General features: G+C 44.6%; 1 protein-coding gene across 2 annotated transcripts in view; it reads right to left on the bottom strand.

Moving 5' to 3' along the window:
* USP33 (ubiquitin specific peptidase 33) overlaps positions 1-13,788 on the bottom strand; it is a 1,143,586-nt gene that overhangs the window by 192,774 nt on the left and 937,024 nt on the right. For both annotated transcript variants that reach the window (XM_069641664.1, XM_069641665.1), the window contains one exon: positions 11,344-11,425. In XM_069641664.1, the coding sequence (XP_069497765.1) occupies positions 11,344-11,425 (82 nt within the window). The remainder of the gene's footprint in view (positions 1-11,343; positions 11,426-13,788) is intronic.

The following is a 13,788-nucleotide window of genomic DNA, read 5'->3' as shown; positions in this document are numbered from 1 at the left end:
AGAGCTGGCCAGCGCCCACCTCTTGTTGCAGCAAGGTCTCCACAAAGCCAGTGGGGTTAGAGCCTTCCATTCCTTCCGGAATTCCGAGTAGGGGGACATTGTGGCGCCTGGATTGCCCTTCAGCATCTTCCACTCTTGCATCCAGCACCATGTTCCTCCTTTCAAGCTCCTGTACCTTAGTGTGCAGGTCCTTCAGTGCTTCCGCCGTTTCTTTTTGCCCCGACTCAATAGCTGTTACCCGCTCTGTCAAGTTGCGCATATCCTGCCTCATTAGCTGCATGTCTTCTTTGACTTAACCTATTTTAGTGTCTATAAATGAGCGCAGCGCTGCAATCACATCCAGTACCTGTTTGTCTTTGTTCTCCACCTGCGATGTTCCTTGGGCCTTGTGCACCTATCTTAGCTTGCGCATGATCGTGGGGCTTGGCTGCGGCAAAGGAGTCCATAATTGGGGATTTGTTTTTCCCTTTTGGCAGGGGCATATCCACCTCCAGTCTCCTCACCAGTCGGGAAGCTGCCAGTGACCCAGCCGTGGTCCAAGTTGCCGTGGGCCATCCGGTGTCGCAGTTGCGGCAGCCCGGCACACTGCTAGTCCACTACTCTCAGTAGGGCCCGTGATTGAGTAGGTACAAGTATGTGTTCCAGCAGTAAGCTTCCGTTTGTTTGTGTGCAAGGCTGCACTAGTGCCGGCCCAGAGTATAGTGTCCGTTTTTGTCGTGGCTCGGTAGTGTTCCTGGAGGGGTGCCTTCCTGTGTGGTCTACTCCTTTTGTGAGTTGCTGCTCTTGGCAGTCCAGCCAGAAGCACCAGCGCTGGTCTGCCCATGCACGGTTTTCCTATAATGTCTTCAACGGAGGAACGCCGCACCAATCAGCCGTCCACTGCCAGGCCACCTGCCCTGCAGCCCGACACTTCCTCGTGTTGCGCCTCATTCACGCAAATCCACCTCAGTAGCAGCGTTGGAACCCACGTATAATTAGCGCCACCGTATCGTGGCCGCCGGTCCCCCTCGGCGCTAGTCGTCGTGAGGGGCGAGGTGGCCTAAATGTGTGTAGTTCCACTGTTTGGATTGCCCAGGTTAGGGCTACCGGCAACCGTTTTGGAGTGCCCCCAGCAGCGTGACTGCCATTTCATTATGTGCTGATTATATGGCATGCACTGCCAGGTCCGCAGTACACACACCTGTACCTCTGCTTCCCTATCCTTCTCTTTCTTGAACCCAATGAGGCTCCCAGCCCCTGGATCTCGCCGTTGGTATAGGTGCGGCAGGGTTTGCCTCGCTTCAGCCCGATCCAGTTTGGTGTTGCCGGTGATCCTCTCACTATGTTGGTCGGGTGTCGCTTCAGACTCGTGCACCGCTGTTGTGCGCTCACCCACAATCGCTGCGGGTCCAGTCCCGGCCAGGCCGTGTCACTTGCCTAGCTGTGCACCTTATCCCGATCAGCGCCCCAGCCGTGCTGCCTCAGCAGTGTCTCAGCCACCCGAATGCTACGCCGTCTGGTGAACGCTCCGGCACGGCCACACCTCGCCTCCCTTCAGGTGCTGGCTCCGAGTCCCCCACCCGCCAGTCTCTCATGCCACAGTTTGGGCTCCTGGGGGGCTGTGAATCTCCAGAGTTATGCAGCCCACAACGATCGTAGCACTCCCTGGTTTCAGGCCGGCCCCTCGTCCACTTTGTTTCTACTCCGCGGCACCATCCGCCATCTTTGCCGCTGAGGGGCTCGCACTTCCAAGCCTCGTATACCTGGACGACACCTCCAATTATTGACTGATTTTTGTCGGGTGCCTTCACAATCGCTTCAGCCTCACAGAAACACCTTTTACTGCATTTCAGTCGTCCGCCACCACTAGTTAGAAGGATCTAGCACAGGATCAGGACGGGAGCTCAGCTCCGACACGTCCTTACTCCATGAGCTCCGGCCACGCACCCAACTGCTTTAATGTTACCAAGGATTCTCAGCCGGTCTACGAGCAATATTAAAACATGTGAATCTATGAAAGTTCTAATACTGGAGATGTTCGGTGCCACGTAATAAACAACTTTAAACACCAATATATTTCTTGCTGGGGGTGCTGACAAACGGTGTAATGCTTTAAAATTGGCTATGCAACGTTAAAACTGCTGAATGTTAATCTGCAGTGATCCTTAACCCTATTATCAGCACATTTATTTATTGAGCATTTTTTTTTTTTTTTGTTTATTTATAAAGTTTACACCTAGATAATCAAACAATCAGAACAATAAATACTCAGCAAAAATACACAGAATAACAGAATATTATATATACATAACTTGCAATAAATCAGTAAGTCATCCCACACCTTTCCGTACAACCTCAACTTCCCTTGCCTCTTGTAAACCACCCTTTCCATGGATGCAAGGGCAGACATCCCCTCAACCCAATCATCAAGAGAAGGCGCATTCCGCGACTTCCAGCCCCTGAGGACCAACTTTTTGCCCAGACAAGCTCCACGGAGTAAAAACTTTTTCCGTGATACAGAGAGATCATCCAGCAATTCTCCACCTCCCAAAATCATTGTCATAAAATCCAATTCAACATCCAAATCCAAAACACGCAGACAGGCACCACAAACCTTGTGCCAAAATCCCCGTACACGCACACATTCCCACAACAGATGTTCCAAACTTTCCTGTCCATTCCCACAACACCAGCATTCATCTGAGTCCATCAGCCCCCTCTTAAACATTCGCTCCGGGCTCCAAAACACTCTATTGTGGATCTTTATCTGTCTTGACCGTTCCACCATATCAATTGCACAGAGTTTAACATTCGCACACATATCCAGCCACATCTCAGGCGAAATCTCACACCCCAACCTCCTTCCCCATTCATCTCTCAAATCAGAATTTTCCTTATAAGCAGACACAATACAATTATATATCCTGCTAGCAATGGAACAACCACCTGGCTCCCTCTCCGTTAGATAGAGATTCACCATTGAACTTCCTAGCTCCGCCACATCACCGATGCATCTTTTCAATTTCCTGAAGTCTTCAGTTCTGAAATTATCAATGTGAAACTTTGCTCGTAACTCACGTTCCCCAATCCACCCTCCATCCACCAGATCATCATCAATCCAGGGCACCCCGCCTAGAAACCAATCCGGCCAAAACAAAGACCTGCCCCCGATAGCAATCAATGGGTTCAACCAAATGGATGAGTGAATGGTCCTTGAAGCAACCGAGCCCAACAATTCATGAACCTGTCTCCACGTCTCTCTCAGAAAAACCGTCAAAGGTGATTTATTACATGACTTGTTTGTTGCCGTGAGAATTGCCCTTGGAGGGAGCGGACCCAACATACTAGCCTCTGCAATTACCCATTGATCAGGCAAATCCATCAAAAAAGGCACAATAAAATGACTTGAAAAGGCTAAAAGATATGCCCTGAAGTTCGGTACTCCTAGACCACCTTTTTCTACTGGCAACTGAAGTTTCCACAATTTAAGCCTAGGCGGCTTATTATCCCACAGGAATGACTGCAACAAACCATCAATTTTTTTCCAGTAATGTTGACCAATTTTCATCGGAAGCATACCTAGAACATAATTAATCTTTGGGGCTGCATTCATTTTGATAGCATTCACCTTGCCCCATAGGGATAAATGAAGCAAAGACCACCTCAAGATGTTCATTTTCAAATCAGTACAAACCTCATTCATGTTCACCACAACCATCTCATCCACCAGTGGGGTTAGCCATATACCCAGGTACTTCAGTTTCCTTTCACACCATTGAAACCCAATCCCAGTAATCAAGTTCTTGTCACAATATCCTGAAATTGGCAACACCTCAGATTTAGACCAGTTAACCTTAAATCCAGACACCGCATGAAATCTATCCAAAACATTCAGCAAGGCCGGAAGGGACACTGTTAAATTCCGTAACAACAAAAGTAGGTCGTCCGCATAAAACCACAACTTTTGGTCAGCACCATGAAAACTCAGACCCTGTATCCCCACGTCACTCCTTAAGGCAATCGCCAATGGTTCCATGGCCAAAACAAATATCAGGGGGGATAAAGGACATCCCTGTCTCATATCCCTCCGTAGCACAAAAGAATCTGACAATTGCCCATTAGTTCTGACAGCGGCAGTCGGACAAGCATAAAGCAAGGCGATCCAAGAAATAAATTCCTCTCCCAAATTCATGGCACGCAATACTGAAAAAAAGATAGTCCCAATCAACACGATCAAACGCTTTCTCCGCATCCAAGGAAAGCACCGCAACATCATCATCCATATCCTGTGCATGTGTCATCAACAACAATAAGTTCCTAATATTGCTAGATGTCCTCCGGCCATGAACAAAGCCCGACTGATTAGTGTGCACCAACTTCAGAAGAAGATTCTGCAAACGAAGGACCAATAGTTTTGCAAGGATCTTATTATCAGTATTAATCAAACTGATCGGACGGTAGTTCGAAGTCAAACAACCATCTTTACCCTTTTTTAGAAAAACTGATATAATGGCATGACTAGTAGAAGCAGGAAGCAAACCTCCCACCCTGGATTCTATGAACATATCCCGCATAAGCTCTACCACTGAATCAGGTAAGATTTTATAAAATTCAGCAGGCAGACCATCCGGACCCGGAGACTTGCCCGAGTTCAACTTCCCAATCGCATTTTTCAATTCATCCACAGTCAAAGCCTCACTCAGCATTGCATTCTCCAAATCATTCACTCTAGGTATTTCCAATCCATTAACAAAGGAATCATTCAATCCACTGACACCCAACTCACTTTGATAGAGTTTCATATAATACTCCCTAAAAGTCTCATTAATCAATTTCGGGTCACAAGTCACCTGACCATTCTCTCTTTTGATAGAAGTGATAGATCTTTCTGATTGCTGTTGTCTCAATCTATAGGCAAGCCAGCGATCGCACTTTTCACCATAATCAAAATAAGAACATTTCAATCTAAACAAATCCTTTTCAGACCTTGCTTTCAAAGTCTCATTCAGTTCCCTCTGCAGTTCCCTAAGTTTTCTCCTTTTCTCCAGATTAACTGAGTCATTTATCAAATCCTTTGAAAGCTGCTTAATATTTTGTTCCAAATCCAAACTTTTCCTCTCTATACATTTCCTCTTGCTACTGGACAAACCCAGGATCAATCCCCGCATCGTACATTTAAATGCCTCCCAGACTGTCCCAACACCAATTCCTTCTGTCCTATTTTCCACAACAAAGTGATCAGCCTCAGACCTGATTTTATCCACTATCTTCTCATCCTGAAGAATTGAGGTGTTCATTTTCCAACAAAAAGATCTGGAAGTATCAAACTGCAAACCCATATTCATAAACACAAGTGCATGGTCAGTGACGGCAATACAGCCAATCTCACAGCTTACCAGATTCAAGGTTGCTGAACCAGCTGCGAGAAACATATCTATACGAGAATGTGAATCATGAGAGCTAGAATAAAACGTGTATTCTCTCAAATTAGCATGAAGTAATCTCCAACAGTCTTCTAAGGCAAATTCAGAAATAAGTGAGCTAAAAGAACAAAATGTCGGATTCCTCCTGCAAACAGCATTGGATCCGCTCCGATCTTTGACAGCATCAATAACCAAATTAAAATCACCCCCCAGAATAACATTCCGGCAAGCAAAGTCCTGCATCATTTGAGCAACTTTTCCAAAGAATGAACCATCATCCACTGAGGGAGTGTAAACATTGCAAAGAATAATCTGAATTCCCTGAACTTCCACCAAAAGTGCAATGACCCTACCCTCCTTGTCAGAGCTAGAGTTTAAGACCTTAATCGGGGAATTCTTCCGAATCAGAATAGCAACCCCTCTACTCCTGGACGAATAGCACGAAACAAAAAATTCCCCAATCCATCCTTTGCGCAACATATTAACTTCATCCAGCAATAAATGGGTCTCCTGAAGGAAATAAACATCACTGCGCATATCCTTCAAACAATTAAAAATCGTTTGCCTTTTGAGGGGATTGTTTAGACCATTTATATTCCAAGAAGAAACAGACAACTGGTCTCCCCTCCCAGATGGCATTGCAACGGAAAGAAGAAGATAATGAAAAACCAGATAAAAAATTCTGTACTTATAAGAATCAAAAACCCACCCCCACCCCCACCTGCAGAAGTATGAATCCAACGTCAACAGGAACTAACAAACCCCAAGCCACCCCCAGTACCCCTCCCAATCATATATAAACATCCCCAACCAGAAAACACCAAAAATAAAAAGAGCCCATGCAGACTTCAAGTAACATGTCAGCGTAATACAACCTGAATTACTTCAAAAGCGTCCCAAACATTGATGTAACTGGTGAGGTAAAAAGGATTGCAATAGCAAATACATCTAAAACAAAATGAGTATACCCAACACCCTTCAGACCACTCCAGCAACAATCAAAAGATCACTAGAGAGAGGCCTCCCCCAAAATAAAATAAATAAATAAATGAAAACAGCAACAGAGTAAAACAAATGACAGTGCAGCAAATTATATAGCAGACAATCATGGTGTAAATCTCTGCCCCTGTCCATGCCCAGCTGTAACATCATATGCATGTTATGCATAACCATCACGAGAGTAAACATGGACCAAAAGTACAGTGAGTGAAAATGGCCTCCTTCCCATTCCGTACTATCTCCTTCAATTCTGCCATCATCTCGTGAGACAAAACCTCTCACAGTGCCGGAATGAAAAGTACCACATATCTTTATGCCTCCGTCACGTGCACATCCCCATTCCCCCACTCAGACTTAAAAGCAGGTGGAGGAGCAGTAGAGATGACTACTCCACGACGACTCCGGGATCATTCCAGGAAGACAGCTGCACATGAAGCCAATGCAAAGACTTGAGATAAATCCCCAGCAGCTGTGCAAAGTTGACTCCAAAGATATCAAAATTATGACTCATTATGCACATTGAGGCTTCCGGTTTGGAGTGGATGCAGACACCGCAATCAACACATGCACGTGTCTGGGAGCCAGCCATAATCCAATCAACGCATTAGCATCTGCGTTTGTGGCCGCCCGCCTATAGTGTCAGACAAGCGCCCATCAAAAGCCCGCGTTCCACAGCTGACACACGTATCACCAGCTGGCCGGGGGCTAAGGCACAGTAAGGCCACCACACAACCACCAACCGCTCCAATTCCGCAAAAGTTCCGGCCCTGCAGCACACCATGACAGCCGCCCTCCAGTCTTTAAAAGCTCCAGAACGTACCTTCAAGCGACGAGATCAGCTGGTCCCAAAGCCCCGATCTCCATGCGCTGAGCCGCATCACAAACCGCCACGGAAAGAGGGAGCGCTGCCGAAATCCGGACTGCATGTTCTTCCTCCTCCCCAATGCAGCGCCCCCTTCCACAATCCGCCGTCCGTAATACTAACACGTGATGCGGGGTGTGATGTAACGCAACGCCGTACATCACGTATCAATATATGAAGGTCCTTTCCTTCAGAAGTGCCGCCTCCAGAAAGGAATCGAATCAAAGAGCCGCGTTCCAATAACGATTGCAGGCGAATTTGAAACTTGCAACTGAATCTAGCACCCGGCGCCATTTTCACATATGAAATCCAATGTTAAAAAAAAATAAAAAAAAAAAACACACAACCAAACTAAAATACGAGAAGGATGGGGGAAGGGCCAATAATACAATGCTACTTCAATCAGCAATTGTACTAGTTTTATCCCGTAATGCCTCAAGCCAAGAGAGAGCTTCCTTTGGATCAGAAGTAATTCTCTCTCCCTCTGGCAACATCAAAGTCATGGAGTTATATCTATTCAATAAGGACTTCACCTTCAAGGACTTTGCCAAGTCTTTTACACCCTTGAAGCTCTTCCTAGCTACCATGACTTCTTTAGGGTAGTCCGGGAACACAAAAATAGGTTTTCCCTTGTAGAAGGAAGATCCCTTAGACCTAGCGGCAAGCAGCAAACCTTCCTTCTTCCTTGCCAGAACAAAGACCACCATGATGTGCCTGGGTCTAGGGCCCGGCTGCTTACCAATCCTATAAATATGGTCAATATCCTCCTCCTTAATAGACATTAAACCAAAGCAATCTTTAAAAATCCCAGTAACTGCTGAAATCAGGTTCTCAGTTCCAGGGTCTTCCTCTACTCCAACCAGTCTGATATTTCTCTCCCGCAGTTTGAAGTCCATTTCCAATCTCCGGTCTTTCTCATCATGGAGGTCCTTTTTCAAAATGTTGTAGGCCCTGTAACTTCCTGCCATCTCCGAGGTCATTGAATGTGATTTCCTTTCCAACTCCTCCACTCTGCCATCCAGATGACACACCTTAGAGTTCAGTTCTGCCAAGGTAGTTTTCACCTCTACCATATCCAGGGACACTTGCTTCAGAAGTTTATAGATGTCCTGACTGCTTGGATTTTCTTCTTCCATCTCCAGCAATTGTTTCTGTTTCTTGGAATTAGGGTTTTCTGGTTCTTGAATCTTCTTTTTTGAATTCATTATCAATTTGAAATAGCTTCAGGCAGGGGACCAGGAGCTGCAGGTTTAAGCTGCTGTCACCTTGGCCAACATTCCGGAATCCTTATTGAGCATTTCTATGGTGCCTATACAGCAGAAAGTAGCAGAAAGTAGCAGAAAGTGTTTCCAGGTGCCACAAGACAAAAAAAGGGTTGTGGGGGACAAGGAAAAACAACAATAATGGTCCTACTAGGCCTTGTGACATTCAGATTGTGCAAGTGCAGTTTCAATAAGTGCAGGGGAGGGGGTAGGTAATGACAAGGGATGGAAATGAATACAGATAAGCTGTATATGTTTTGAGATCTGGTAGAGAAGTACATTTACAGGACATTGAAGGGTGTTTGCAGCAACATGCTTACCAAGCTAAAATGTGTGTCATTTGCATCAATTCAACCCGGGTCTCGGGGAACGCGATATGGTAAAAGTGAAATGATATGCGGATTGTGCAGTTTCTAAACCTCATTGCTGCAGTACCTTTGTGTACGTTTTTGTTAGGTGAGAATAGCCAATGCAAACAGGCTCTTTAAAGTAAAAGCATAGGACTCTTTCCCTCAGTTTACCAACAGTTTGATAACCTGTATGAATACGGTTATGATATGATAAGATGAGTCATGTATAACGTGCCTGTATACAAGTGTTTCTAGGTGTGACAAGGGAAGGAAGTCAGAGGGAGGACAAAACAAACAATCTTACTATGCCTTGTGTCAGTCAGATCGTGCAATTGCGATACGCAAAATTTCAGGGAGAGGGGGAAGTGCAATCAAGGCAGCAGTGCTCTGAGTAAGTGCAGCTATGGCAGTGCGGCTCTGGGTAAGTGCAAGGAGGCAGGGGACTGTAGGGTTCCAGATACAGCCCCTAAGTGCGCAGTAGACCCATGAGACTCTGAGGGTAGTCGGCAACCAGTCAGCGCAGCATACAGGCTGGCCAGGCGAGGGGGTGGAGAAAGGAGAGAAAGGGGGGAGAGAGAGAGAGAAAGAAACGAGAGAAAGGAGAGCGAGAGAGAAAGAAACGAGAGAAAGGAGAGCGAGAGAGAAAGAAACGAGAGAAAGGAGAGAGAGAGAAAGAAACGAGAGCGAGAGAGCGCGAGAGCGCGAGCGAGAGAGAGAGAGAAAATAAGCAAAAAGGAAGGTCTTGAGCTGCTTCCAGAACTTCAGGTGGTCCGGCTCAAGTTTGAGAGGGGCAGGGAGGCAATTCCAGAGGGAGGGAACCTGCAGAGGAGAGAGATCTACCCCCCCACTCTATGCCTGGAGAAGCGTCTGACACTCAGAGTTGAAGGTGGCTGAGCAAAGGACTCGAGAAGGAAGGTGTTTAGGAAGAGAGAGTTGGATGTAGTGTGGGCCCCAGCCCCAGAAAGGCTTGCGGACGATGCAGAGGGTCTTGAGATCCTTGCAGCCACAGGGAGCCAGTGGAGAGATTTCAGGGCTGGAGAGATATGATGCCTGGACTTGAGGCCAAGGACAAGTCTTGCAGTCCTGTTCTGGATTAGTTGCAGAGAGTAGTTGAAGGCAGACTGAGAAAGAGGCTGTTGCAGTAGTTCAGCCTAGAGAGAACCAGGCCTCTGGAGTTAGTGGGCTTCTGGGGGAAGTGAGGAAAGGAAGAATATCTCTGACGAGGTGTATTTGGTAGCGGGCCTTCCTGGCAAGGTCCGTGATGTGAGGAGAGAAGGCGATAGTGGAGTCGAAGATGACACCAAGGTTTTTAGCCTCACAGCAAGGCGGAGGAAGGGAGCCCAAGGAGGGCGGCCAGAGAGAGAATGAAAGCGGGAGCAGAGGTCCCAATGAGGTGGATCTCAGTCTTACTGGCATTAAGGCAGAGATCCTTCGATGGGCACCACTCCTGTATTGTGGATAGACAGTCAGGAAGGAATGAGAGAGGAGGTTGAGGGTAGCCTGAAGGAAAGCCGCCTAACACTGAAAGTTAGAGAAGGTAGAGATAAGGTGTGCCAAAGGGACCAAGTATACATTGAAGAGCCAGGGTGAGCGGTTAGAACCCTGGGGAAGGACCCCTTCCAAAACCCCTCAACCACCATTGGGAAGCCAGTATACTGTTCGGGAGTAGAAAAAAAATCATTAACCAATATCCGTTATAGGTGAAAAGATCGAATGAAAAGGATCGAATGACAAAAGGTTGGAGTCAAAAGGACCGAAAAAAAGGGTTGAATGTTTTTTTTTTCATTTTTTTTTTTTAAGGGGGGTCCCCCCCAAACCCTTGTTTTTGGTGTAAAAAACACTTTTTTTACCTATACGGAAGACAAAAAATAAATATACATTTAAAAAAAGGCATTCAACCTTTTTTTTTCCGGTCCTTTTGACTCAAACCTTTTGTCATTCGATCCTTTGACTGGACACCACCAATATCACCTTGATTACAGCCCACTGACAGCTCAAATTGGGTCTGTCATCAGAATAAAGGCACAGTCAGAATGTGTGGAATTAAAATTTTCAAAATTTTCCCTGAAAGTGTCAACTTTTAGCTTCTCTGGTTGTACTTAGAAACTCAGAATAATATGACACTCTGCTGGCATTATCACTTTAAATTTGACATCCAAATACAGCAATTTCATAGAAACGTTAAATAACAGTTTACATGATGTAATACAAATGATCGTTGTATATGTGTATGCCTTATAATTTACACAAAATGAACTCACTTACTAAGCACACAAAAGGTAATGCAATATTTTAAGTTCTTTGGAATTTGATGACAGAACCGGAGCAATTAAAAATATGTTTTAAATATAAACAAAATGAAAGGGAGGAGTCTTTATGGAAAGATCACTACTGAACGTTATTTGTAGAACTTAAATTTCCTATTAAAGATATTAACGGAAACATTTGTGCAGTATTGAATATCATACCTGCTATACAAATAGTCCCATATGTTTTGTGGCAGCATAACAACCAAGTCTTCTATAAAACCACTCTTATGAGGAGGAACACCTGCAAGAAGAAAATAAATAGGTTTTTGACAAGGTCACCTTTCTGTCACCAGCATGAAAGGACAGGGGAACTATGGGGTCCAAGGATATCGTGAAACAGGCATGGTATCAACAGATGACACATACAACAGAATTCAAGTTTCAAAGAGCATAATTATAATGTCAGGCTGGTATAAGGCCGAACAAAACAGAAAGTACTAGTGCGAAGAAGAGCACAGAAGACATGAAGATAACTATCATTGCTAGTACTGGTACAAGGTCGCCCTGAGGAGGCATAAAGATCAAAGTGTCAAAAGAAACAAAGGACTGACATTCTGCCAGAGAGGGACTTCCAAGAAGTTGTCAAGCCCAGCCTGGACAGGCAACAGGTGTGGAAATCATCCAGAGTGGGAGCTTCAAATCCGGTCGGCAGAAGGATTTTCAAAATCAGAATCACCATCTGCATTATTTATTGCAGTGGTTTGTAACACCGCTAGTCCAACTTTACACATGGACATTATTGCGAGTTTATTCATCAAACTTTCTTTTACTCTCTTTATCTTTTTTGAGTCTAATACACTAGTTATTTAAATATTGAGGAATCAGCCTGCACTTGTATGATGTTTGCGCATGTTTTTGGATTTATTCATCATTGTGACGTTGCGGCGTGTGCGCGTATGGTGACGTCACATTGTTTACTATTTGGCGTCACCGCACACGCTAGCGCGATGACATCATTAGAACGGGATGCTATTTTAAGCGGCCGTCTTTACTCTATTCGGAATCCTTCCTCGCTTTGGAGTGGATGGATCTTCCGGGTTATCCATACAGAACGCCAGTTCAAGTAAGTTACCTGGTTAACAGGTTTTAGATACCTCCTTACCCCTTACTTTTGGAACAGAATTAGGGACACACACTGGGGTCTAGCCCTACTGAATGTAATAAGTTTTTGCTTTTAGGTTCTTTTTTGGAAACCTATGAAGCAGGAAGATATTGTTGGTACCTCACCTTTTCAAAAGCCATAGATGTTTACTTGACCCAGAGGGATTTAGGACCTCATTCAAGCTGTCATCTTTGCAAATTGTATCTGGCCAATTTTGGTAAGTTTAAACAGGTCCCATTTTATATTTATCTTTATCATAGATATTGGTGCTTTTTTCCAGTGATTGATAATGACCTGACACAGTGCCTTCAATTCTGATTTAGGGCCTGTGAAACACCATAAACAAGACAAAACCGGTTGGGTTTACAACCCTCATCTGAGGCTGAATCGAAAAGAATTAGGCAACACCCATGTGTTGATTGCCACCATTTTTGGTAAGCCCGAATTTCTTTTTAGACCATTGTTTTTTTCTGACATGGAGGATCTGTCTTCTAGACAGACTTATTACAGATCACGATAGACACTTGATAAACTGATTAACAGAGTTTATACACTTTTCTGTATTTGAAACCATGTGTACTACCTTAACTCAACGTCATACAAACTTGGGAGAAAAAGTGTTGTTTCTTTTGCAAATACTGTGAATGACAATTGACGTGTGTCTTTGCACTTAACTTAGAAGATTTTTCTTAATATATATTATTTTAAATTTTTCCTAGATATTGTTGGAATATTTACCCCTGAAGAAGAGACTCGTCTCGAAACGCGTTGGACCTCAAATAAATCATTTATGTTTTACAAAAAATCTGTCTGTCAGTTTATCTGATATGTAAATAATTATGAAAAATTCATTGAAGTATATGATGTGAAATTACTCTGAAATAACCACACAAAACATTATTAAATAACTTGGACTCAAAATACCAGCTTGGGCCAGTGATAGTGTGCAGGGGACGTGAGATCCCACATGGGAACATTGTTTCTTCATATTCCACAACCCACATGCCAGGGTTGACCATTATATCCTCTGCACCTTAAAGTCTATACAACATTAACTTAATTTCATTAAAACGTTGCAGTTTAACAAGGAGTGCAGGTTGATTATTTTCTTTTGTGGTCACCCTTCTCATGTGGCCAGAGAAAGGCAGACACTTCCTCATCCTTACCCTGGGGGTGGTGTTCTGTGGGAGGACTACATGGGACGGAAATCAGTTCAAGAGAGCCCCTTTATGAACTTCCCTAGAGATTGTTAGGCAGAATCCCGTGCAGTGCCCTTAGGGACCACTACACTTGATTAAGACTACAGGTGGCAATACAAGTTTTACCTTTGGTACAAGCCTGTACTACTAAGTTATAGTGGTAGCAGTAGCGGAACAGCCAGGCTTATCTCAAGAGTATATGAGCAGTAGCAGAGATTACACCAAGGGACCACAATTACTGTGACTCAAGCAAACACTGACTCAAGGTTTCAGGTAAAAAATGTAAGTACATTTATTTTTAAA

The sequence above is a fragment of the Ambystoma mexicanum genome, chromosome 1q, assembly GCF_040938575.1.
Source record: "Ambystoma mexicanum isolate Mex_15411 chromosome 1q, UKY_AmexF1_1, whole genome shotgun sequence".
NCBI lineage: Eukaryota > Metazoa > Chordata > Amphibia > Caudata > Ambystomatidae > Ambystoma > Ambystoma mexicanum.
This window is presented reverse-complemented; position numbering and strand designations above follow the sequence as displayed.